At 41.7% G+C, this 24,456-nt stretch overlaps 1 protein-coding gene and 1 non-coding gene across 2 annotated transcripts; one reads left to right on the forward strand and one right to left on the reverse strand.

The window, feature by feature from the left end:
• Positions 1-117: 117 nt before the first annotated feature.
• LOC123487099 (cilia- and flagella-associated protein 97-like) lies at positions 118-24,066 on the reverse strand. The gene is made up of 3 exons (XM_045218242.1): positions 23,973-24,066; positions 6,078-6,246; positions 118-1,156 (listed from the first exon to the last, which is right to left on the reverse strand). Exons 2-3 carry the CDS (start codon positions 6,202-6,204, stop codon positions 1,023-1,025), a joined length of 261 nt encoding a protein of 86 aa, XP_045074177.1. The 5' UTR covers positions 6,205-6,246; positions 23,973-24,066; the 3' UTR covers positions 118-1,022.
• On the forward strand, positions 17,578-17,669 carry trnar-ucu. Its single transcript is given in 2 exon segments — positions 17,578-17,614; positions 17,634-17,669. It is a non-coding gene; the product is annotated as a tRNA-Arg (tRNA).
• Positions 24,067-24,456: the final 390 nt, after the last annotated feature.

The following is a 24,456-nucleotide window of genomic DNA, read 5'->3' on the forward strand; positions in this document are numbered from 1 at the left end:
CAGTCTCTGTTGCCATGTGGGTGGCATGCAGCTAACTGGCCTACAAAAGACAGCTGCCACAAGTGGAAAAGTCCTGTGGATATTGTTTGAGCTCCTTTGAACACGGACAGACATGAATGGTGCGCGCAACAAGCAGTTTTATTGGAAAACGTCAAGAAATTTGCACAGGATCACAATAAAAATATATATGACTAATTCTCCCATGATATTCTGAAAAAGCTTTACTAGACCACAAAGATATAATCTCTCTTATTATTCATTATAATGTAACAACAATTACAGATAAATTGCAGAAAAGTTCCACTTGAACATATTTCACAAGAGTGCAAATACAGCATGGCATACTTAGTACTTACTCTATTCACTAAGCATACTGATAGGCACCACCTGCTAAGCTGACAAAGGAATGTATTTTTTTTTATACCTGAACCATAATAGCTATATCTAGGCTATAGCCAGGCTATATCTTCCATTACAACAGAAGCACAGTTCACAAAACTTTATAGCTGCTAGCCTTGGTCCTGGGAAGCCATAGTGAAGCAGTTTTATGAGAACGGTTGTATAACGGCAACACAATATAATTCTTACATCATATAGGACTGGTTTCCCGGAAACCCCATATTAAGCCTACTCCTGTACTAAAAAGTATGCTCCAAGAAAAAAACTCAATTCAAAGTGATTTTAGGCTCAGTCTAAATCTGGGAAACAGCCAATCAGTGTCAGATCACTTTATTTATGAATATTGTGCGCTAAAACAGAATCACTGGACAAGTGCATGATCAGAGCACAATGGGGATTTAGTTTGGACAACGTGTGACCACTTTCCAGCTTCGCACCACTCTGACACAGATCCTTCATTGTGTGGGACACTCCTAACAACCTCAATTTAACTATCTGGGGAAGAATGCCCAGAATGCCAAACTGACCTTGGAACAGTGTTTAGGGGCTACTATTGCCTTATTGGTAAGGACTTGGAAGGGCTGGGGGAGTTGGGGAATGGTGCTCCTCCCTGAGCACAGCTCTCAGGACCAGGCTGCCCGGGCTGCTGCAGCACTGGAGTGCCTGGGTAGGGGTGTGGTGGTGGTAGCGATAGCAGATGATGCCCTGGCACTGTGGTGGTGGTGGTGGTTGGTACTGCCAGGACTGGGGCTCTTTCCTGAAGAAACAACAAGACAACAGGGGTCAATACTACTACTGATTTACATACTATTACTACTACATTAATTACATACTAGTATTACAATACTACACATATGATGTACTACCTTCTCACAAATTTAACTCCCTCAATGTAAAAAGATATGAGCCATGTACATTCGAGCACTACAGTACATCACATATGACGTTTCTGGGGTGAGCTAAATATAATCCATGGGAATAAACTAACAAAAAAACAGCTTTGAGCATTTGGTATAATTTTGTACACTTTAAACACGGATAGTTCACTCAAAAACTTTATTTTAATATTTGTTCATGAAAACACTGTGCATGTCAGCAGCCACTTTCAGTACAGAGCAAAAACTGTGATGATGATGATGCATGATACTGAACATTCGTTGAAATGATCCAGTCAAAAAAGTGTTGTTTCTCCTTCTTCGTATATTGGCCATCTACCATAAACATTGTCCCACAAGGAGACGAGTTGATAAATGGCTAGTACAGGTTTTCATCTATGGACAGGTATTTGTAATATACCCAAGTTCACTGTGTTTTGTCTTTTAGAAGAGCGCAAATGGCACATGTAGCGGTAGCAAATTGTCCCAGTTCCATTGATTTCCATGCAATATTGCCGCACTATTGATTACACTAGAACAAGCTAATCCATTTCAGTCTGGAGTGACTGCTTGGTAAAAGTTAACGCGTGAGTAGGGCTGTTACGGTGACCGTATTACCGCCACACCGGCGGTCACCAGTCATTAAGGCAGTCAAATTCCACGTGACCATTTAGTCATGGTAATTAGGCTTCTCCAAGCTCTGATGCTGCTGACGGTCATTAGTAGCCTACCAAACTTGCTACCTGCCTGGTACTCGGCACTCTATTGTCCCTCTAATCACTCTGACATCAATGGAAATGTGATCGAAAATCTAATCTAACACTTCATGAGCCTCGTGTAGCTCAGTTGGTAGAGCATGGCGTTTGCAACACCAGGGTTGTGGGTTCGTTTCCCACGGGGGGCCAGTATGAAAAATTTATGCACTCACTAACTGTAAGTCGCTCTGGATAAGAGTGTCTGCTAAATGACTAAAATGTCAAATGTAAATGAGAGCCCGTGAGCTCATGTTGCGCAATATTTCTATAGGCTATGCAATTGCGTGAGAAAACAGAGAGATGGCCTCTATTAAAAGAGGAGGATCCCATCAGCTTTCTATAGGCTAGGCCTACTATATTTATTTATTTCCTAATATTAAACACATTGCTTCTCTTTACAACAGGAGTATAGCCTGCCTGGCTGGCATGAAAATGAACCACAGGAAAAGCGTCCTCCATTCGCTATTTAAGTGCATAGATTACATTATTTTTTCAACCTGCCCCTGTTTCGAGACAGGTGCATGATAATGGTCCATTCTATATCAAAACAAATTTCACATATATTTTTTTAGTATATGTAAAGACAAGATTAAATCAAGAATAGTCTGATGGGTGACAATATTAGCATATCACTGGTGAATGATATATTATATTTTAAATCGCAACGTAAAAATTATCGCATCCCACAACTGTCCCAGACTATGTTTGGAATATTTATTTCTCGCACAGAATAGAATAGGTCAACTTTTGTACTATGGGGGATAGTAGATTGATATAGGCTAGTGCTTTTGTTGTTCGTTAAGCCTACTCATCTTGTTGGCTGATGAAAAGTAAATGTGGACAGTTCTTCCAATATCTTCAATATGCGCCTCGGAATTGGATAAGGACGCGCGCAGTTGCATCCCTGATGTGTCTGTTTTCACTTGTACCATGTGAGAAAGACCCGATCACGTGACGGAGAGCCATGTAAGTGAGAGGTGCTTCGGAGCAAGCAGCATGCAGGGAGAAGGGAATTATAATTATAATATTCAGCCCAAGGGCACAACGGCAACAAATGGCATGGATTTCTTTGGGGGGCATTACGGCCACACAAAGGGGATGCGGCCGGAAAATTCGAGGCATTATCGTGCTTGTCAAATTGTGAATGAGAGAGAGACTGATGAAGTGTGTACAGCCTGCACAAAAAACAAAGCAGAGCTCATGCCTTTCATGCAACTTTTTTCAAATCATCATTAGTCACATCATGCAGCCTTAGAATGTATTAAAATCAAAACATATAGCCCAGCGTTTGTATCACAACTAAAGTTACATAAATAACTCTAAATTAAGCATATAGGAGTACTTGTTTCTTTGTTAACTTATCAACACAGAATAGCTGCATGTGCGCACTCCCTCAAATCGTTTGGAGAAAATATCCTTTCTATTTTATTCAATTGTATTCTTTATACTATAAAATACTATAAAATAATGCCATGGAATTCTAAGCAAATCTTGTCTGCTAAATGAACTAGTGTAGCCCACAGCCATATGGCATAGCCAGATCAGTACCTAACATAAGGACAACTCAGAGTATGCTATTCTGTTCTTCTGAAATAGACTACATTTTCTTCATATCATGTTTCTTTATACCTGTCTAAAATAAATAATGGATTTATTGTGAAGGTATAGGCTGTATTACATGGATTTAATAGACTTCTTAAAATGCAGATGTTCCAAAGGTCTGCATTAGAGGCTTGTAGGCTATGTGTGGAAGCCAGAAGATGCTAAATGTGTTTATGTTAATTAACAGTCAATTACCGTAAGACCGGCAGTTATTTGCTTGACAATCACCGGCTGACAAAATGTTGTGACCGCCACAGCCCTATGCGTGAGCAGTTACTAATTTAGCAAAATACAAGTAATCTGAACAATCTAAAGTGTGACACGTGTGTATACAGTAGGGAGTCATTTTTATGTTTTGGTCTTCAACATATCACAACTTATTTCAGCATATTGATTATGAATTTGGACATTTAAAACCAGTGTTTTGACACTTGGCTACAGTACATATAAAAAATACATGACAACAGGAAGCAGCAACAGCATCATTTTCAACTTATGTTTTAGTAATATAAATATAAATGTTAACATTATTTTTCAACATGATTCTACTTCATCAGGTAAAAGCCATTGAATGCTATAATTTATTTTGAAATCGTGAAAATGAGTTTGTCCTGGCTACAGTGGAAGTGCTCAGTGCTTATGATCTCGAAAACATGACATGCTAAAAAAACTGGATTATACAGTGGGGAAAAAAAGTATTTAGTCAGCCACCAATTGTGCAAGTTCTCCCACTTAAAAAGATGAGAGAGGCCTGTAATTTTCATCATAGGTACACGTCAGCTATGACAGACAAAATGAGAAAAAAAAATCCAGAAAATCACATTGAAGGATTTTTAATGAATTTATTTGCAAATTATGGTGGAAAATAAGTATTTGGTCATCTACAAACAGGCAAGATTTCTGGCTCTCACAGACCTGTAACTTCTTCTTTAAGAGGCTCCTCTGTCCTCCACTCGTTACCTGTATTAATGGCACCTGTTTGAACTTGTTATCAGTATAAAAGACACCTGTCCACAACCTCAAACAGTCACACTCCAAACTCCACTATGGCCAAGACCAAAGAGCTGTCAAAGGACACCAGAAACAAAATTGTAGACCTGCACCAGGCTGGGAAGACTGAATCTGCAATAGGTAAGCAGCTTTGTTTGAAGAAATCAACTGTGGGAGCAATTATTAGGAGATGGAAGACATACAAGACCACTGATAATCTCCCTTGATCTGGGGCTCCACGCAAGATCTCACCCCGTGGGGTCAAAATGATCACAAGAATGGTGAACAAAAATCCCAGAACCACACAGGGGGACCTAGTGAATGACCTGCAGAGAGCTGGGACCAAAGTAACCAAGCCTACCATCAGTAACACACTACGCCGCCAGGGACTCAAATCCTGCAGTGCAAGACGTGTCCCCCTGCTTAAGCCAGTACATGTCCAGGCCTGTCTGAAGTTTGCTAGAGTGCATTTGGATGATCCAGAAGAGGATTGGGAGAATGTCAGATGAAACCAAAATATAACTTTTTGGTAAAAACTCAACTCGTCGTGTTTGGAAGACAAAGAATGCTGAGTTGCATCCAAAGAACACCATACCTACTGTGAAGCATGGGGGTGGAAACATCATGCTTTGGGGCTGTTTTTCTACAAAGGGACCAGGACGACTGATCCGTGTAAAGGAAAGAATGAATGGGGCCATGTATCGTGAGATTTTGAGTGAAAACCTCCTTCCATCAGCAAGGGCATTGAAGATGAAACGTGGCTGGGTCTTTCAGCATGACAATGATCCCAAACACACCGCCCGGGCAACGAAGGAGTGGCTTCGTAGAAGCATTTCAAGGTCCTGGAGTGGCCTAGCCAGTCTCCTGATCTCAACCCCATTGAAAATCTTTGGAGGGGAGTTGAAAGTCTGTGTTGCCCAGCGACAGCCCCAAAACATCACTGCTCTAGAGGAGATCTGCATGGAGGAATGGGCCAAAATAGCAGCAACAGTGTGTGAAAACCTTGTGAAGACTTACAGAAAACGTTTGACCTGTGTCATTGCCAACAAAGGGTATATAACAAAGTATTGAGAAACGTTTGTTATTGACCAAATACTTATTTTCCACCATAATTTGCAAATAAATTCATTAAAAATCCTACAATGTGATTTTCTGGATTTTTTTTTCTCATTTTGTCTGTCATAGTTGACGTGTACCTATGATGAAAATTACAGGCCTCTCTCATCTTTTTAAGTGGGAGAACTTGCACAATTGGTGGCTGACTAAATACTTTTTTTCCCCACTGTATTAACAGTGGACTAATGGAAAAAATACCAAAATATGTTTTGAGTAAAGTGGTCCTTTAAAAGAACAAAAATAAAAGATGCAAATTCAGACTCTCTTAATAAATGACAGGAATAAGTATGGTCTTAGGGCTATTGAGAGCTTTTGAGCATCCGTTCTTCAGAGAGGTTACCTGGTGACGTTCTGCTGGAGGGCCGCTCCATCTTGGATGGCGATCTGTCCATGGCAGAGAGCGAGGTGGCGATGCCCAGGTATCCGGCTTGGCGCTGGTAGTCTGCCAGCTGCTCTGCCCTCTTCATGCCCCGGGTGGGCCTCACTGACTCTAGCCTCCGCAGGAAAGCCTGGTGAGAAAGGGTGGTAACAATTTACTTTTATTTTTATTTATTTTTATTTAACCTTTATTTAACCAGGTAAGCCAGTTGAGAACAAGTTCTCATTTACAACTGCGACCTGGCCAAGATAAAGCAAAGCAGTGCGATAAAAACAACAACACAGAGTTACATATGGGGTAAAACAAAACATAAAGTCAAAAATACAACAGAAAATATATATACAGTGTGTGCAAATGTAGCAAGTTATGGAGGTAAGGCAATAAATAGGCCATGGTGCAAAATAATTACAATTAGTATTAACACTGGAATGATAGATGTGCAAGAGATGATGTGCAAATAGAGATACTGGGGTGCAAATGAGCAAAATAAATAACAACATGGGGATGAGGTAGTTGGGTGGGCTAATTTCAGATGGGCTGTGTACAGGTGCAGTGATCGGTAAGCTGCTCTGACAACTGATGCTTAAAGTTAGTGAGGGAGATAAGATTCTCCAGCTTCAGAGATTTTTGCAATTCGTTCCAGTCATTGGCAGCAGAGAACTGGAAGGAATGGCGGCCAAAGGAGGTGTTGGCTTTGGGGATGACCAGTGAGATATACCTGCTGGAGCTAAGATAAGGCGGGGATTTGCCTAGCAGTGATTTATAGATGGCCTGGAGCCAGTGGGTTTCGCGACGAATATGTAGTGAGGACCAGCCAACAAGAGCGTACAGGTCACAGTGGTGGGTAGTGTATGGGGCTTTGGTGACAAAACGGATGGCACTGTGATAGACTACATCCAATTTGCTGAGTAGAGTGTTGGAGGCTATTTTGTAAATGACATCGCCAAAGTCAAGGATCGGTAGGATAGTCAGTTTTACGAGTGCATGTTTGGCAGCATGAGTGAAGGAGGCTTTGTTGCGAAATAGGAAGCCGATTCTAGATTTAACTTTGGATTGGAGATTCTTAATGTGAGTCTGGAAGGAGAGTTTACAGTCTAACCAGACACCTAGGTATTTGTAGTTGTCCACATACTCTAGGTCAGACCCGTCGAGAGTAGTGATTCTAGTCGGGTGGGCAGGTGCCAGCAGCGTTCGATTGAAGAGCATGCATTTAGTTTTACTAGTGTTTAAGAGCAGTTGGAGGCTACTGAAGGAGTGTTGTATGGCATTGAAGCTTGTTTGGAGGTTTGTTAACACAGGTGTCCAATGAAGGGCCAGATGTATACAAAATGGTGTCGTCTGCGTAAAGGTGGATCTGAGAGTCACCAGCAGCAAGAGCGACATCATTGATATACACGGAGAAAAGAGTCGGCCCAATAATTGAACCCTGTGGCACCCCCATAGAGACTGCCATAGGTCCAGACAACAGGCCCTCCGATTTGACACATTGAACTCTGAGAAGTAGTTGGTGAACCAGGCGAGGCAGTCATTTGAGAAACCAAGGCTATTTAGTCTGCCAATAAGAATGTGGTGGTTGACAGAGTCGAAAGCCTTGGCCAGGTCGATGAAGACGGCTGCACAGTACTGTCTATTATCAATCGCGGTTATAATATCATTTAGAACCTTGAGCGTGGCTGAGGTGCACCCATGACCAGCTCGGAAAACGGATTGCATAGCGGAGAAGGTACGGTGGGATTCGAAATGGTCGGTGATCTGTTTGTTAACTTGGCTTTCAAAAACTTTCGAAGGGCAGGGCAGGATGGATATAGGTCTGTAACAGTTTGGATCTAGAGTGTCACCCCCTTTGAAGAGGGGGATGACCGGCGCAGCTTTCCAATCTCTGGGGATCTCAGAGCGTTACGAAAGAGAGGTTGAACAGGCTAGTAATAGGGGTTGCGACAATTTCGGCAGCTAGTTTTAGAAAGAAAGGGTCCAGATTGTCTAGCCCAGATGATTTGTAGGGGTCCAGATTTTGCAGCTCTTTCAGAACATCAGCTGTCTGAATTTGTGTGAAGGAGAAGCGGGGGTGGGCATGGGCAAGTTGCAGCGGAGGGTGCAGAGCTGGTGGCCGGGGTAGTGGTAGCCAGGTGGAAAGCATGGCCAGCCTTAGCAAAATGCTTGTTGAAATTCTCGATTATTGTAGATTTATCGGTGGTGATAGTGTTTCCAAGCCTCAGTGCAGTGGGCAGCTGGGAGGAAGTGATCTTATACTCCATGGACCCCAAAACCTTTTGGAGTTAGTGCTACAGGATGCACATTTCTGTTTGAAAAAGTTAGCCTTTGCTTTCCTAACTGCTTGTGTATATTGGTTCCTAACTTCCCTGAAAAGTTGCATATCGCGGGGGCTATTTGATGCTAATGCAGTACGCCACAGGATGTTTTTGTGCTGGTCAAGGGCAGTCAAGTCTGAGGAGAACCAGGGGCTATATCTGTTCTTTGTTCTGTATTTTTTGAATGGGGCATGTTTATTTAAGATTGAGAGGAAATTACTTTTAAAGAACAACCAGGCATCCTCTACTGACGGAATGAGATCTATATCCATCCAGGATACCTGGGCCAGGTCAATTAGGAAGGCCTGCTCGCTAAAGTGTTTTAGGGAGCGTTTGACAGTGATGAGGGGTGGTCGTTTGACCGCGGACCCGTTACGGACACAGGTAAAAAGACAGTGATCGCTGAGATCCTGGTTGAAGACAGCGGAGGTGTATTTAGAGGGTAAGTTAGTCAGGATGATATCTATGAGGGTACCCATGTTTACGGATTTAGGGTTGTACCTGGTAGGTTCGTTGATAATTTGTATGAGATTGAGGGCATCTAGTTTGGATTGTAGGATGGCCAGGGTGTTAAGCATATCCCAATTTAGGTCACCAAGCAGTACGAACTCTGAGGATAAATGGGGGCAATCAATTCACATATGGTGTCCAGGGCACAGCTGGGGGGCTGAGGGGGTCTGTAGCAAGCGGCAACAGTGAGAGACTTATTTCTGGAAAGGTGGATTTTTAGAAGTAGAAGGTCAAACTGTTTGGGCACAGACCTGGATAGTATGATAGAGCTCTGCAGGCTATCTCTACAGTAGATTGCAACTCCACCCCCTTTGGCAGTTCTATCTAGACGGAAAATGTTGTAGTTGGGGATGAACATTTCTGAATTTTTGGTGGCCTTCCTAAGCCAGGATTCAGACACTGCTAGAATGTCAGGGTTGGCGGAGTGTGCTAACGCAGTGAATAACTCAAACTTAGGAAGTAGACTTCTGATGTTAACGTGCAGAAAACCAAGGCTTTTACGGTTACAGAAGTCAACAAATGATAGCTCCTGGGGAGTAGGAGTGATACTGGGGGCTGCAGGGCCTGGGTTAGCCTCTACCTCACCAGAGGAACAGAGGAGGACTAGAATAAGGATACGGCTAAAGGCTTTAAGAACTGTTCTTCTAGTGCGTTGGGTACAGAGAATAAAGGGGGCAGATTTCCGGGCGTTGTAGAAAAGATTCAGGGCATTATGTACAGACAAGGATATGGAAGGATATGAGTACAGTGGAGGTAAACATAAGCATTGGGTAACAATGAAAGAGAGAGCATCACTGGAGGCACCGATTGAGCCGGTCTCGGCATGTATGGGGGGTGGAACAAAGGAACTATTTGAGGCAGTTTGAGAGGGACTTGGGGTTCTACAGTGAAATTGTATAATAAGAACTAACTGGAACAGCAATAGGCAAGGCATATTGACATGGGAGAGAGGCATAAAGCAATCACAGGTGTTATTAGAGAGAGCTAAGACAACAACTGGTAATGGCGATAAAGTTTGGGCTGATGCTAAACAGAATAAACAGGACAGGGTACCGTGTAAAGGAACAGTCCAGCAGGCATCAGCTGTGCAGCTGAGTGATCATAAGGTCCAGTGAACAGCAATATGTGAGTCCGAGAGCAGTTCAAATTTGTGCTTCAGCACAGCGAGCAGGAAGCACGGTTGTAGTTTGCGTGTGCTAGCGGGCCGGGGCTAGCAGATGGATCTTCGTGGTCGTCGCAACTGGAAGCCTGTTGAAACCACAGACGATTACGTCGGCAGACCAGTCGTGATGGATCGGCAGGGCTCCGTGTCAACTCTAGGAGGTCCTGTCCGGTTGACAGAGAGGTAGATAGCCGGGAGATGTGCCTGACTCAAGAATAGCTCAAGGCTGATTAGCCAACAACAACGTTCATTTGGTTGCAGCTAGCTAGATGCGATTATCCAGAGTTAATGGTCCAGCGATTCAGTGATTCCGGCAGAAAATCCGATAGGTTCTGGGTCGATAACTCGCTGTGCAGACAGTGCAGACTGGCCGATAGCCACGGACAATGGAGAAAAGCCACTAACGGTGGCTAATAGCAAGTAGCTAGTTAGCTGGTTAGCTGGCTACTCCCGTCCGGTAGACAGAGAGGTAGATAGCCGGGGCTAGCTCAAGGCTCATGGCTAACTAGTGCTACGGGGGCAGTGGTGATTAGCCTACAGCAACCATTCGACATCCATTCGGTTGCAGCTAGCTAGATCCGGTGTTATGGTCCAGTGATTCAGTTATTCCGGCAGAAAATCTGATGTTCTGGGTGAAAACCGCTAACGTTGGCTAATAGCAAGTAGCTAGTTAGCTAGTTATCTGGCTGGCTGGCTAGTTTCAACTGGAGATTCTAGATAAAGGTGAGTAAATAATAGAATCCGTTCTGCATTGAGTGAGGCGGGTTGCAGGAAAGTATATTTAGTAGAAGGATGAAAAGTGTGATAGGGAAATATATACGTAAAATACAAAAAAAAATACAAAAAACAGGCTTTTTACATGGACACACAAGAGAACACGACCGCACTGCTACGCAATCTTACGTAAAGGGTACCTGTATAATGTCTTCCTAAGACATTCATAACCTATACATACCACATTTATATGCAGCACATATGCCAATTGCAAGACATACCTTTTGGTACTGCAAAGAATTCAACACCATAAGTAATTATCTGGTACCGAATGATATACAGTATAAGCTAATAGTGTTTCAAAAAGGTAAATATTGTGTAATTGTGTATTCAAAATGACATACAGACCACTTTGTCTATTTTGATAATGCCAGCCCAGTGTCATTGATAGAGTAGGCAGCTGCAGGCATGCTGCACACCCATAATATAATTAGCACACTTCAGTCAAACAAAATGGATCTGTCAACAGTGTCAAAGGTAACAAGCCTTACAAATCCACTGGACATGAGCCATTACCATTATACATCCACTCCAAAGCCCAGACAATTTAGTCTCTTAAAGCGGCAATCAGCAGTTGAAACAATAACAAAGCGTTATCCCCACCAATGTTGTAGGTATAAAGTGGGAGGATGGGGCTGGAGAAATGTAACCACTCTCAAATTCAAAGACAGAGCTATGGATGCAAGGACTGACCATCCATGATATAAAAATTATAGTTTTAAATGTTTTTTTATGCTATACAGTATTTGTTTACATTTACTTTGTTTACAAACACTGGAGTAAAACAAGCTTATATTTTGGGTTCTGACAAAAGGTGAACTAAGCTCATGAGGCATTTATAAGTAATATTCTTCAAGAATCAATGGGTACATATCATTAATTTATACAGTGCATTCGGAAAGTATTCAGAGCCCTTGACTTTTTCCACATTTTGTTACGTTACAGCCTTATTCTAAAATGTATTAAAACAATTTAAAAAATCCTCAATCTACACACAATACCCAATAATGAAAAAGCGAAAACAGGTATATATAATTTTTTTGCAAAGAAAATGAACAAATAAATACAATAAAAATACCTTATTTACATAAGTATTCAGACCCTTTGCTATGAGACTTGAAATTGAGCTCAGGTGCATCCTGTTTCCATTGATCACCCTTGAGATGTTTCTACAACTTGATTGGAGTCCACCGGTGGTAAATTCAACTGATTGGACATTATTTGGAGAGGCACACACCTGTCTATATAAGGTCCCACAGTCGACAGTGCATGTCAGAGCAAAAACCAAGCCATGAGGTCAAAGGAATTGTCTATAGAGCTCCGAGATAGGATTCTGTTGAGGCACAGATCTGGGGAAGGGTACCAAAAAATGTCTGCAGCATTGAAGGTCCCCAAGAACACAGAGGCCTCCATCATTCTGAAATGGAAGAAGTTTGGAACCACCAAGACTCTTCCTAGAGCTGGCCGCCCAGCCAAACTGAGCAATTGGGGTAGAAGGGCCTTGGTCAGGGAGGTGACCAAGAACCCGATGGTCACTCTGACAGAGCTCCAGAGTTCCTCTGTGGAGATGGGAGGACCTTCCAGACCTGAAAATAGCTGTTCAGCGACGCTCACCATCCAACCTGACAGAGCTTGAGAGGATCTGCAGAGAAGAATGGGAGAAACTCCCCAATATACAGGTGTGCCAAGCTTGTAGCGTAATACCCAAGAAGACTCGAGGCTGTAATCTCTGCCAAAGGTGCTTCAACAAAGTACTGAGTAAAGGGTCTGAATACTTACGTAAATGTGATATTTCAGTTTTTTCTTTTTATAAATTAGCAAAAATGAATAAAAACCTTAATTTCCTTTGTCATTATGGGTTATTATGTGTAGATTGATTACGGTAGTTTTTATAATTTTTTTAATCAATTTTAGAATAAGGCTGTAAAGTCACAAAATGTGGAAATAGTCAAGGGGTCTGAATACTTTCCGAATGCACTGTAAGTCCAAAACTGGATATAGCAACTGTTGATTGCCCCTTTAAAGGCAGACTCAGCAGCAAAACAGCAGAGAAGTTGATCCTCGTGCTTCAACGCTCTTAGTTGTTGCGGAAATTCAACCACTATGCTGTTTACTTTCTGCATCTACGTCATATCGCTAACTCTACCTTTAACACATGATTGACAAAAGATGATGGTATCTGGACATGTCTCGATTTGCGACAGCCGCAAAGAATGTGTGCTGGTAGTTGGGTAAAAACACAACATACGTACATTAACTGTGAACACCGTATGTCTACTGCACAGCTTTTGTATGCGTGTGAGTGAGTGAGAGAGAGAGTCAGTGAGTGAGTGAGTAAGAGAAAGAGAGAGAGAGACTACTATTCAACTTATGTTGTGCAGTAGTTCATTCAGAGATGGATTTTGTTAGATCCGGTCAATAAGATGAGCATGCAGATGAGGTTCTATGATATCATAGATCCACCCCCCCACCCCCAACCCTCACACCCCTTTTCCATTCCTTGTGACATTACACGTGAGCAACACTTTGCTGACTTATGAGGCTTTGGGTTCCTCTCCCTAATTTAACTGGTTGGTTGGCCCTTAGCCATGACCTTGCCCTTATTGGAGGTACATGGCACGAATTCATACTAACTCTTCCTTACACACAGTCCACACTAATTAAAACTACTTGACCCCTCCGATCATGTCCAATAGCTAGGTCTCTTGCAAATTGAAATAAAATCTATGAGAAACTGGATAAATAAAAGTGAAAATTAAACTAAAGTATTAGCCAAATACATTACCAAAACACAAACAAATGTTGCATATTTTAAGGTCATCGTGGCAGGATCATATGGCATTTTTATATACATTTCAACTATCTAATAAGACTTCTCGTACACTGTGAGTAGACTGTTCATGTAGAAACAGAAACATTTCCAAGGCCATACCACCAGAGACCTTAATGAAACTGGGAGAGAGGATAGTGAGCCCTGAAAAGCAGAGGTTAAAACGTGGCCCATTGAGAGTAAAAATAACCAGTGCTCAGCCAGTAGCTCAAAATGTCACATGCAGTCACGCTCCCACCAACAAGCCCTTTGGAGAGGAGATCTCAGTAAGTGAGACCGTCAGGAAGAACTAGGAATGGAAACGGGAAAGGGTAAGAATGGTCCCCCACATGTCATAGGAGGCAGAATTGACCGGTACTATATCTAAACTCCTTGCTAGAAAATATATAGAACATGTTTAGTGTAAACCAATACAATCTCTCAGACAGTGTGTATAACAATATCATAAAACATGCATAGAGCCAGGTATTCATATCTCTCTCAGGTCACACTTTGGATAGTCCCAAATTATGATCTACAGATGGTCAAACTATCTGTTGATATGCAACTGCTTGCTAAAGTTAGGGTTAGAATAAGGGTTAGGTTAAGGTTAAGGACAGGGTTAGGGCTAGTGTTAGTGGATGGTTAGTTTAAATATTGTTGATGGTAATTGAACATCTACTGAACATCTACAAACCATCTACTTGGGACTATCCAAATAAAGTGATACCTTCTCTCAAACTATATAGTGTACAATGAAAGAGGGACAGTCAACTACCCTGAACAACTCCAATGCTGGACAAATGAGCCGTCTGTCAATGGAGAGACAGAGAGTGAGCGAGTTTGTGTGAGGAGTGTATATACATCACACGGTATATTCAATTACCACACTAAGAATAGAGGGAGGGAGGGAGTGAGGGAGGGAGGGAGGGAGGGAGGGAGGGAGGGAGGGAGGGAGGGAGGGAGGGAGGGAGGGAGGGAGGGAGGGAGAGAAAACTCCTCAAGAGGGGTGAGGAGAGTAAGAGAGAGCGAGCGAAAGAGAGCACTGCAAGACAGCTACAGTACTGTACAGCCTGTCCCAGCCAGCAGACTGACTGCTCATTGCACAATAACATTGGGAGTTTTAGAGATAAAAGGGTAACTTTTTGACATATAGGATGACATATGACTAATCACTGCAAACAATGAGCATTTTGGGATCAATTTCCCATTTATTTTTTTACAAATTAATATAAAATGAAAAGCTGAACTGAGTCATTAAGTATTCAACCCCTTTGTTATGGCAAGCCTAAATAGGTTCAGCAGTCACATAATAAGTTGCATGGTCTCACTGTGTGTGCAATAATAGTGTTTAACATGATTTTTGAATGACTACCTCATCTCTGTACCCCACACATGCAATTATCTGTAAAGTCCCTCAGTCAGGCAGTGAATTTCAAAAACAGATTCAACCACAAAGACCAGGGAGGTTTTCCAATGCCTCGCAAAGAAGGGCACCTATTGGTAGACGGGTAAAAAAAAAGAAGCAGACATTGAATATCCCTTTGAGCATGATGAAGTTATTAATTACACTTTGGATGGTGTATCAATACACCCAGTTACTACAAAGATACAGGCGTCCTTCCTAACTCTGTTGCCGGAGAGGAAGGAAACCACTCAGGGATTTCACCATGAGGCCAATGATTACTTTAAAACAGTTACAGAGTTTAATGGCTGACAGGAGAAAACTGAGGATGGATCAACAACATTGATCTGCAAGATGGTGCCGACAGACATGGAAGCTCTGCTTCTAGCGCCTACGCAACTTTGCAGTATTGTTTTTTTGTGTGATATTTCTTACATTATTGGCCCAGAACGTTTTCGTCCTAATATTTATATATTTCTTAATTCCATTCTTTTACTTTTAGATTTGTGTATATTGTTGTGAATTGTTAGATAGGTTAGTATTTTCAAATCAAATCAAATTGTACTGGTCACATACACATTTTTAGCAGATGTTATTGCGGGTGTATAACATCTGCTAAAAGTGTATGTGACCAATATTTGATTTGATTTGAAAATACTAACCTAATTGACAGAGGGAAAAGAAGGAAGCCTGTACAGAATAAAAATATTCCAAAACATGTTTGCAACAAGGCACTAAAGTAATACTGCAAAAAATGTGGCAAAGTGATTTAACCTTTTGTCCCAAATACAAAGTGCTATGTCTGGGGCAAATCCAATACAACACTGAGTACCACTCTCCATATTTTTAAGCATAGTGGTGGCTACATCATTTTTTATTTTTTTGGTCATTTAGCAGACGCTCAGGAGCAATTAGGGTTAAGTGCCTTGCTCAAGGGCACATTGACAGATTTTTCACCTAGTCGGCTCGGGGATTAGAACCAGCGACCTTTCGGTTACTGGCACAACGCTCTTAACCACTAAGCTACCTGCCGCCCATCATGTTATGGGTATGCTTGTAATCCTTAAGGACTGGGGAGTGTTTCAGGATAAAAAATAAACAAAATAGAGCGAGGCACAGGCTAAATCCTAGAGGAAAACCTGGTTCAGTCTGCTTTCCTCCAGACACTGGGAGATAAATTCACCTTTCAGTAGGACAATAACCTAAAACAGAAGGCAGTGGAGTTGCTTACCAAGAAGTCAGTGAATGTTCCTGAGTGGCCGAATTGCAGTTTTGACTTAAATCTGCTTGAAAATCTATGGCAAGACTTGAAAATGGTTGTCTAGCAATGATCAACAACCAATTTTACAGAGTTTAAAGAATTTTGAAAAGAATAATTGGCTAATATTGTCCAACCCATGTGTACAAAGGTCTTAAATACTTACCCAGAAAGACTCACAGCGGTAATCGCTGCCAAAGGTGATTCTAACATGTATTAACTCAGGGGTGTAAATGAGATATTTCATTTTCAATAAATTAGCACAACATTTTTTTTTACATGTTTTCACTTTGTCATTATGGGGTATTGTGTGTAGATGGGTGAGAAAAAAAAGCTATTTAATACATTTTGAATTCAACTAACACAACAAAATGTGGAATGGGTCAAGGGGTATTAATACTTTCTGAATATAATATGCCATTTAGCAGATGCTTTTATCCAAAGCGACTTACAGTAATGCGTGCGTGCATACATTTTTACATATGGGTGGTCCCGGGGATCGAACCCACTACCCTGGCGTTACAAGCGCCATGCTCTAACAATTGAGCTACAGAGGACTGTATCTAAATATGTAAAATAGCTTAACTATCCCTTTAAAAAGTGGTGCTAGAGTCAAGAGAGACTATGCTGCTCCCAATACTTAAGGTTAATTTTAAATCCCTCAATTATACCACATCCATATGGGGGTGTCGAACAGTGCAATTGTAAAGATGCCCCTTTCTGCGTCGACACGTCACCCTATGTGAGGTTTACTAGATTGTACTTTCCATTAGTGACCACCTTAGCAATTATTATTTTAATGGAATGGCTTTTTTATGTCTCAGTGCATAATTGTGTTTAATATTTAAATATAGTAATCTGTGCCATACAACCTTTACATTTACAGTGTTTAAAACCATTATCTCTCTTAGTGCAGGGCTGTGGGAGTAAAGGTTGGGGTTGGCCTTGAACTCTATATAATGTAAATCTGTGCTGCCACCACTGTTGTGTCCACTGCCACCTGCTACCGTCTCTCTGTGGCCGTCCCGTGTCTGCTTTCACTGACCGGCCTGTGCTCTCAGACACACAGACAGCAGACACACCCCTGGCAATCCTCCCTGAATAGGCTCTCCCTCTAAACACACACACACACACATATGTGCATGAACAAACACATGCATGGACACACAACCATCACACACACACACACACACACACAGTTCAAAAGATTCAGTTTCACACACATCAAACAGGTGGCTCCGTGGCGCAATGGATAGCGCATTGGACTTCTAGGCTTGTGAATGTGAGGTGATTCAAAGGTTGTGGGTTCGAGTCCCACCGGAGTCGTACTTTTTAAAAAACATTGTGATACAGGAAAATGTACAAAGGAAAATATGATACTGGAAGACAAAACATTTCTTAATTACTGTTTTAGCTAATTTTAGTTGTTAAAAGTAGTATTGCATTTTGAAAGACACTTGAGTAAGGCTAAATTCTGATACGTATCTTTGGCTAAATACATATAATATTTCTCAACGATCGAATAAAACACTTATATTTGTGTGAGCTATATTTAACATAAATCCGAAAGATAGTAGCCTACATAATTTTGTACAATGAAAGAAATAGGCCTATTGTTAACTGTGTTTTTTAGAGAACTGAATGAATGGTCTAGCCTAGTGAATGGTCTAGCCTAGTGGTTAGAGCTGCTGCTTTCAGAATCCATTACACAGTGAGCACGGTTACATGCACACAATAATGCCATTATTGTGGATAGTCAGGTTAATATAATAGTTTGTTTAAAACGTTTACATACTTTACAAGAAGAATGATTTCTCTAATAATCCTGTTTACATGGACACATCTGAAATCAGGCTACTGATGGGATTTTTTATAAATGCAAAAAAAAAAAAAATCGGCAATCAATCGGCAATCAACCATGTTATTTTTGCAAATACTTTTGATTCTGAGCTCGGACATATAAAGTTTGTATATGAATTTTTTTTTATATGATGTATACTTTCAATTTTTCAAAACTCACTTCACTCGCGCTTAAGAGGGAGGCTTGCGCTACCCGGTGCTAGCACATGCGCAGATCTAATACACTGTATGCTTAGTTCGATTATGACCTTACGGCGATTAAGATAAGCAGAGTAAGGTGTTTACATGACTAATGCCATAATCAGTTTCATATCAAATTATTAGTGTGCACGTAAACGTACTCAGTGTTGGCTTGGGTTTGAATCCGCCCACCCTTATAATTTAAAACTCCTCTCCCTTCTTTCCTGGCTCTCTCTAGTTATCACTGTCCAATAAAGAGAAAATATGGAAGGAGTGGGACTTGCATTGCAAAAGTTGATTAATCAGTCGCTCGTAATACAGTCATCCTTGTATCTTCATTTTCTCTCATAATATTATGACTCAATTCAGTCAAACTTGTATGGTGATATCAACGCAGTAGCCAAAAATTTTTTGCCCAATTGTCAAACAAAATCAGTGAATGTCTTGTTTTATTACCAGGTAGAATCCCCTCACAACAGTGGCTGGCCGCCAGTTCATTTTAAGATGAGGGAGGACCATTTTTTTTTCATGAGCATGGCCTTATTTCTATTACAGCATATTGGATGACTGTCATTCATATTCCATTCACCCAGTTCAATGTAACAGTGATAGGTTTAGGCTACTACACGATACTCAAATCTTCCCTATACCCATCATGAGGTTGCTACAACCAAGCCTATGAATGAAAGTTTACAACGTAGGTGTCACACTAGCCTTCGCTTTGGCTCCCCCTCCTGTCCAGCTCAGGCATTCGGCGTCGCCGGCCTTCTAGCTGCTGCCGAACCTACTGCTGGCAAACGCCCTTCACTCATCAACCCCGGACTTGTCTCGTCATCATTACACACACCTGGTTCCAATCCCCACTCTATCACTGTATATACTCCCTCTGCCATTTGTCTTTGTCGGTCATTGTATATGTAACTTGGAATCTCTCTACTATTTCCTGAGTACTTTATATTTTGCACTTCGGGTTCGCTCTGTACCTTTTTGTTTATGAAGATATATTTTGAGCACAACAGCATTTGGGTTTCGTCCCGCTTTCATCTACGGTGCTTAAATAAATTCAGTAGTTCTAAACCTGCGACTGCCTCTTGCCTACTCCGCTCTACACCTGTGACAGTAGGTGCACACAGGTTGAGAGACAAATGTGGTTACTACATGATTCCATATGTGTTATTTCATAGTTTATGTCTTCACTATTATTCTACAATGTAAAAAAATAAAGAAAAACCCTTGAATGAGTAGGTGTGTCCAAACTTTGACTGGTACTGTATATCTCTCTTGCTTCTCCTTCAGTTTGGAAAAAATGTATTTGTTCAAAACTATTCAACTATTGTCTTTCTCTGAGTCAACTACTCACCGCATTTTATGCACTGCAGTGCTATCTAGCTGTAGCTTATAATTTCAGTACTAGATTAATTCTCTGATCCTTTGATTGGGTGGACAAAATGTCAGTTCATGCTGCAAGAGCTCTGATAGGTTGGAGGATGTCCTCCGGAAGTTGTCATAATTACTGTGTAAGTCTATGGAAGGGGGTGAGAACCATGAGCCTCCTAGGTTTTGTATTGAAGCCAATATACCCAGAGGAGGACGGAAGCTAGCTGTCCTCTAGCTACACCATGGTGCTAAACTACAGAGTGCTGTTGAGGATACCGTAGACCTTCTTTGCAAAATAGTGTGTTTTAATCAATTATTTGGTGACGTGATTATATTTAGTATAGTTTTATCTAAAAATGATCACTTTAATGTTTACAATTTGTATGAAATTCACTGAGGAGGATGGTCCTCCCCTTCCTCCTCTGAGGAGCCTCCACTGCCTCACAAGCAGATGATTATAGTTTTTAGACTAAAAGTGTGTGTGCACGCAGGCAGCAGTTTGTGTGAAAATGGAACCGAAATGTCCATTACATATGTTTTCCTGAAACTGCACATAGAAATTGTCCTTTGGAGGATTGTTTGGGACTTTGGGTTTAGCCAGCAAGGCCTCATTTAAGGACGTTAGAACTTTTAGTCTGTAACATAACATAACATGGAACAGATCTGGGCAGTAAAGAGTTACTTTTTCAAAATGCCTTTGCTGCATCAAGGTACAGTGGGGAGAACAAGTATTTGATACACTGCCGATTTTGCAGGTTTTCCTACTTACAAAGCATGTAGAGGTCTGTAATTTTTATCATAGGTACACTTCAACTGTGAGAGACGGAATCTAAAACAAAAACACAGAAAATCACATTGTATGATTTTTCAGTAAATCATTTGCATTTTATTGCATGACATAAGTATTTGATACATCAGAAAATCAGAACTTAATATTTGGTACAGAAACCTTTGTTTGCAATTACAGAGATCATACGTTTCCTGTAGGTCTTGACCAGGTTTGCACACACTGCAGCAGGGATTTTGGCCCACTCCTCCATACAGACCTTCTCCAGATCCTTCAGGTTTCGGGGCTGTCGCTGGGCAATATGGACTTTCAGCTCCTCCAAAGATTTTCTATTGGGTTCAGGTCTGGAGACTGGCTAGGCCACTCCAGGACCTTGAGATGCTTCTACGGAGTCACTCCTTAGTTGCCCTGGCTGTGTGTTTTGGGTCGTTGTCATGCTGGAAGACCCAGCCACGACCCATCTTCAATGCTCTTACTGAGGGAAGATACATGGCCCCATCCATCCTCCCCTCAATACGGTGCAGTCGTCCTGTCCCCTTTGCAGAAAAGCACCCCCAAAGAATGATGTTTCCACCTCCATGCTTCACGGTTCGGATGGTTTTCTGGGGTTGTACTCATCCTTCTTCTTCCTCCAAACACGGGCGAAGTGGAGTTTAGACCAAAAAGCTCTATTTTTGTCTCATCAGACCACATGACCTTCTCCCATTCCTCCTCTGGATCATCCAGATGGTCATTGGCAAACTTCAGACGGGCCTGGACATGCGCTGGCTCGAGCAGGGGGACCTTGCGTGCGCTGCAGGATTTTAATCCATGACGGCGTAATGTGTTACTAATGGTTTTCTTTGAGACTGTGGTCCCAGCTCTCTTCAGGTCATTGACCAGGTCCTGCCGTGTAGTTCTGGGCTGTTCCCTCACCTTCCTCATGATCATTGATGCCCCACGAGGTGAGATCTTGCATGGAGCCCCAGACCGAGGGGTGATTGACCGTCATCTTGAACTTCTTCCATTTTCTAATAATTGCGCCAACAGTTGTTGCCTTCTCACCAAGCTGCTTGCCTATTGTCCCTGTAGCCCATGTGCAGGTCTACAATTTTATCCCTGATGTCCTTCACAGCTCTCTGATCTTGGCCATTGTGGAGAGGTTGGAGTCTGTTTGATTGAGTGTGTGGACAGGTGTCTTTTATACAGGTAACGAGTTCAAACAGGTGCAGTTAATACAGGTAATGAGTGGAGAACAGGAGGGCTTCTTAAAGAAAAACTAACAGGTCTGTGAGAGCCAGAATTCTTACTGGTTGGTAGGTGATCAAATACTTATGTCATGCAATAAAATGCAAATTAATTACTTTAAAATCATACAATGTGATTTTCTGGATTTTTGTTTTAGATTCTGTCTCTCACAGTTGAAGTGTACCTATGATAAAAATTACAGACCTCTACATGCTTTGTAAGTAGGAAAACCTGCAAAATCGGCAATGTATCAAATACTTGTTCTCCCCACTGTACATCACAGGGTGAAGCCAAACACCAAGTTCAAAGCAATCCTCTAACCATAATATACAATAATATGCCCCTGATTGCACAGCTATAGTGGTGTGAAAAAGTATTTGCCCACTTTCTAATTTGATACTGAATGTTATCAGATCTTCAACCAAAACCTAATATTAGATAAAGGGAACCTGAGTGAACAAATAACACAACAATTACATACAGTACCAGTCAAAAGTTTGGACACACCTACTCATTCAAGGGTTTTTCTTTATTTTTACTATTTTCTACATTGTAGAATAATAGTGAAGAAATCAAAATTATGAAATAACACATATGGAATCACGTAGCAACCAAAAAAGTGTTAAACAATATATCTTGATGACAGCTTTGCACATTCTTGAAATTCTCTCAACCAGCTTCATGAGGTAGTCAACTGGAATGCATTTCAATTAACATGTGTGCCTTGTTAAAAGTTAATTTGTGGAATTTCTTTCCTTCTTAATGCGTTTGAGCCAATCAGCTGTGTTGTGACAAGGTAGGGGTGGTATACAGAAGATAGCCCTATTTGGTAAAATACCAAGTCCATATTATGGCAAGAACAGCTCAAATAAGATAAGAAAAACGACAGTCCATCATTACTTTAAGACATGAAGGTCAGTCAATACGGAATATTTCAAGAACTTTGAAAGTTTCTTAAAGTGCAGTCGCAAAACCCATCAAGCGCTATGATGAAACTGGCTCTCATGAGGACCGCCACAGGAAAGGAAGACCCAGAGTTACCTCTGCTGCAGAGGATAAGTTCCAGCCCAAATAAATGCTTCACAGAGTTCAAGTAACATACACATCTCAACATCAACTGTTCAGAGGAGACTGCATGAATCAGGCCTTCACGATCGGATTGCTGCAAAGAAACCACTACTAAAGGACACCAATAAGAAGAAGAGACTTGCTTGGGCCAAGAAACACTAGCAATGGACATTAGACGGTGGATATCTGTCCTTTGGTCTGATGGTGGATATCTGTCCTTTGTTCCAACCACCGTGTCTTTGTGAGACACAGAGTAGGTGAACGGATGATCTCCGCACATATGGTTCCAACCATGAAGCATGGAGGAGGAGGTGTGATGGTGCTTTGCTGGTGACACTGTCAGTGATTTATTTTGAATTCAAGGCACACTTAACCAGCATGGCTACCTAGCATTCTGCAGCCATCTGGTTTGTGCTTAGTGGGACTATCATTTGTTTTTCAACAGGACAATAACCCAACACACCTCCAGGCTGTGTAAGGGCTATTTTACCAAGAAGGAGAGTGATGCATCAGATGACCTGGCCTCCACAATCACCCGACCTCAACCCAATTGAGATGGTTTGGAATGAGTTGGACCGCAGAGTGAAGGAAAAGCAGCCAATGTGGGAACTCCATATGTGGGAACTCCTTCAAGACTGTTGGAAAAGCATTCCAGGTGAAGCTGGTTGAGAGAATGCCAAGAGTGTGCAAAGCTGTCATCAAGGCAAAGGGTGGCTACTTTGAAGAATCAAAAATATATTTTGATTTGTTTAACACTTTTGTGTTTACTACATGATTCCATGTGTTATTTCATAGTTTTGATGTCTTCCCTATTATTCTACAATGTAGAAAATAGTAAAAATTAAGAAAAATCTTTGAATGAGTAAGTGTGTCCAAACTTTTGACTGGTACTGTACCTATTTCATTTATTTCATAAACAAAGTTATGCAACACCCAATGCCCCTGTGTGAAAAAGTAAAAAATAGAGAAAAATCAGAAAGGGGGCAAATACTTTTCCACTTTGAAGCAAGTCTTGACTCATTTGAGCTTGAAATAAACAAAAATCCCAATAAACACAACGAAACTTTGAAACAATAAAGCCAAACACCCAATAACAAAAGATATATACACAAAAAGAGAAGAACACTCACCAGGTTCTCCTTCTCGATGCGCTGCTGCTCGCGTTGCCTGTTGAGGGCGGTGTGGTAGAGGCGGACAGGGGTCGGACCCCCTCCTCCTCCGTTGGACCTCTCCGGGAGCTACTGGTGGTGCTGGTGCCCCCTGTGCTGCCCGGTCGCGGAGTGGGGCGAGGGACGCGACAGCTGGCGCAGCAGCCTCTGGTTCTCCCGGTCGATCTGCCGCACCTCGTCATTGCTAAAGGAGTAGTTCTTCCTGTTCCTGCCTCCACTGGGGCAGTCGATGGCCAGCCCACTCCCCAGGCGACTGAGGAAGGCTTCAGAGAGAGAGGAGGGAGAGATGACAGAGGAGGAAGCAGCAATGAACATTTTGTTAGTTAGCTGTCTGATGTGTTACAAACGGAGCATCTGTATGTCAATGAAAATATTGCTGAGATTTATAAAAACACATGTAAACCACCACTTTCTCAGATAGCTCCCGTCCTCCTGGACTGACAAC

Source organism: Coregonus clupeaformis, unplaced genomic scaffold (assembly GCF_020615455.1).
Source record: "Coregonus clupeaformis isolate EN_2021a unplaced genomic scaffold, ASM2061545v1 scaf1454, whole genome shotgun sequence".
Taxonomy (NCBI): Eukaryota; Metazoa; Chordata; class Actinopteri; order Salmoniformes; family Salmonidae; genus Coregonus; species Coregonus clupeaformis.

Bases quoted from the DNA above. Each gene is read 5' to 3' on its own strand.
- LOC123487099 (XM_045218242.1), bottom strand. From the start codon at position 6,204: ATGAAGAGGGCAGAGCAGCTGGCAGACTACCAGCGCCAAGCCGGATAC. The intron at 1,157-6,077 runs GTAACCTCTCTG...TTGTTTCTTCAG, and splicing joins CTCCAGCAGAACGTCACCAG to GAAAGAGCCCCAGTCCTGGC.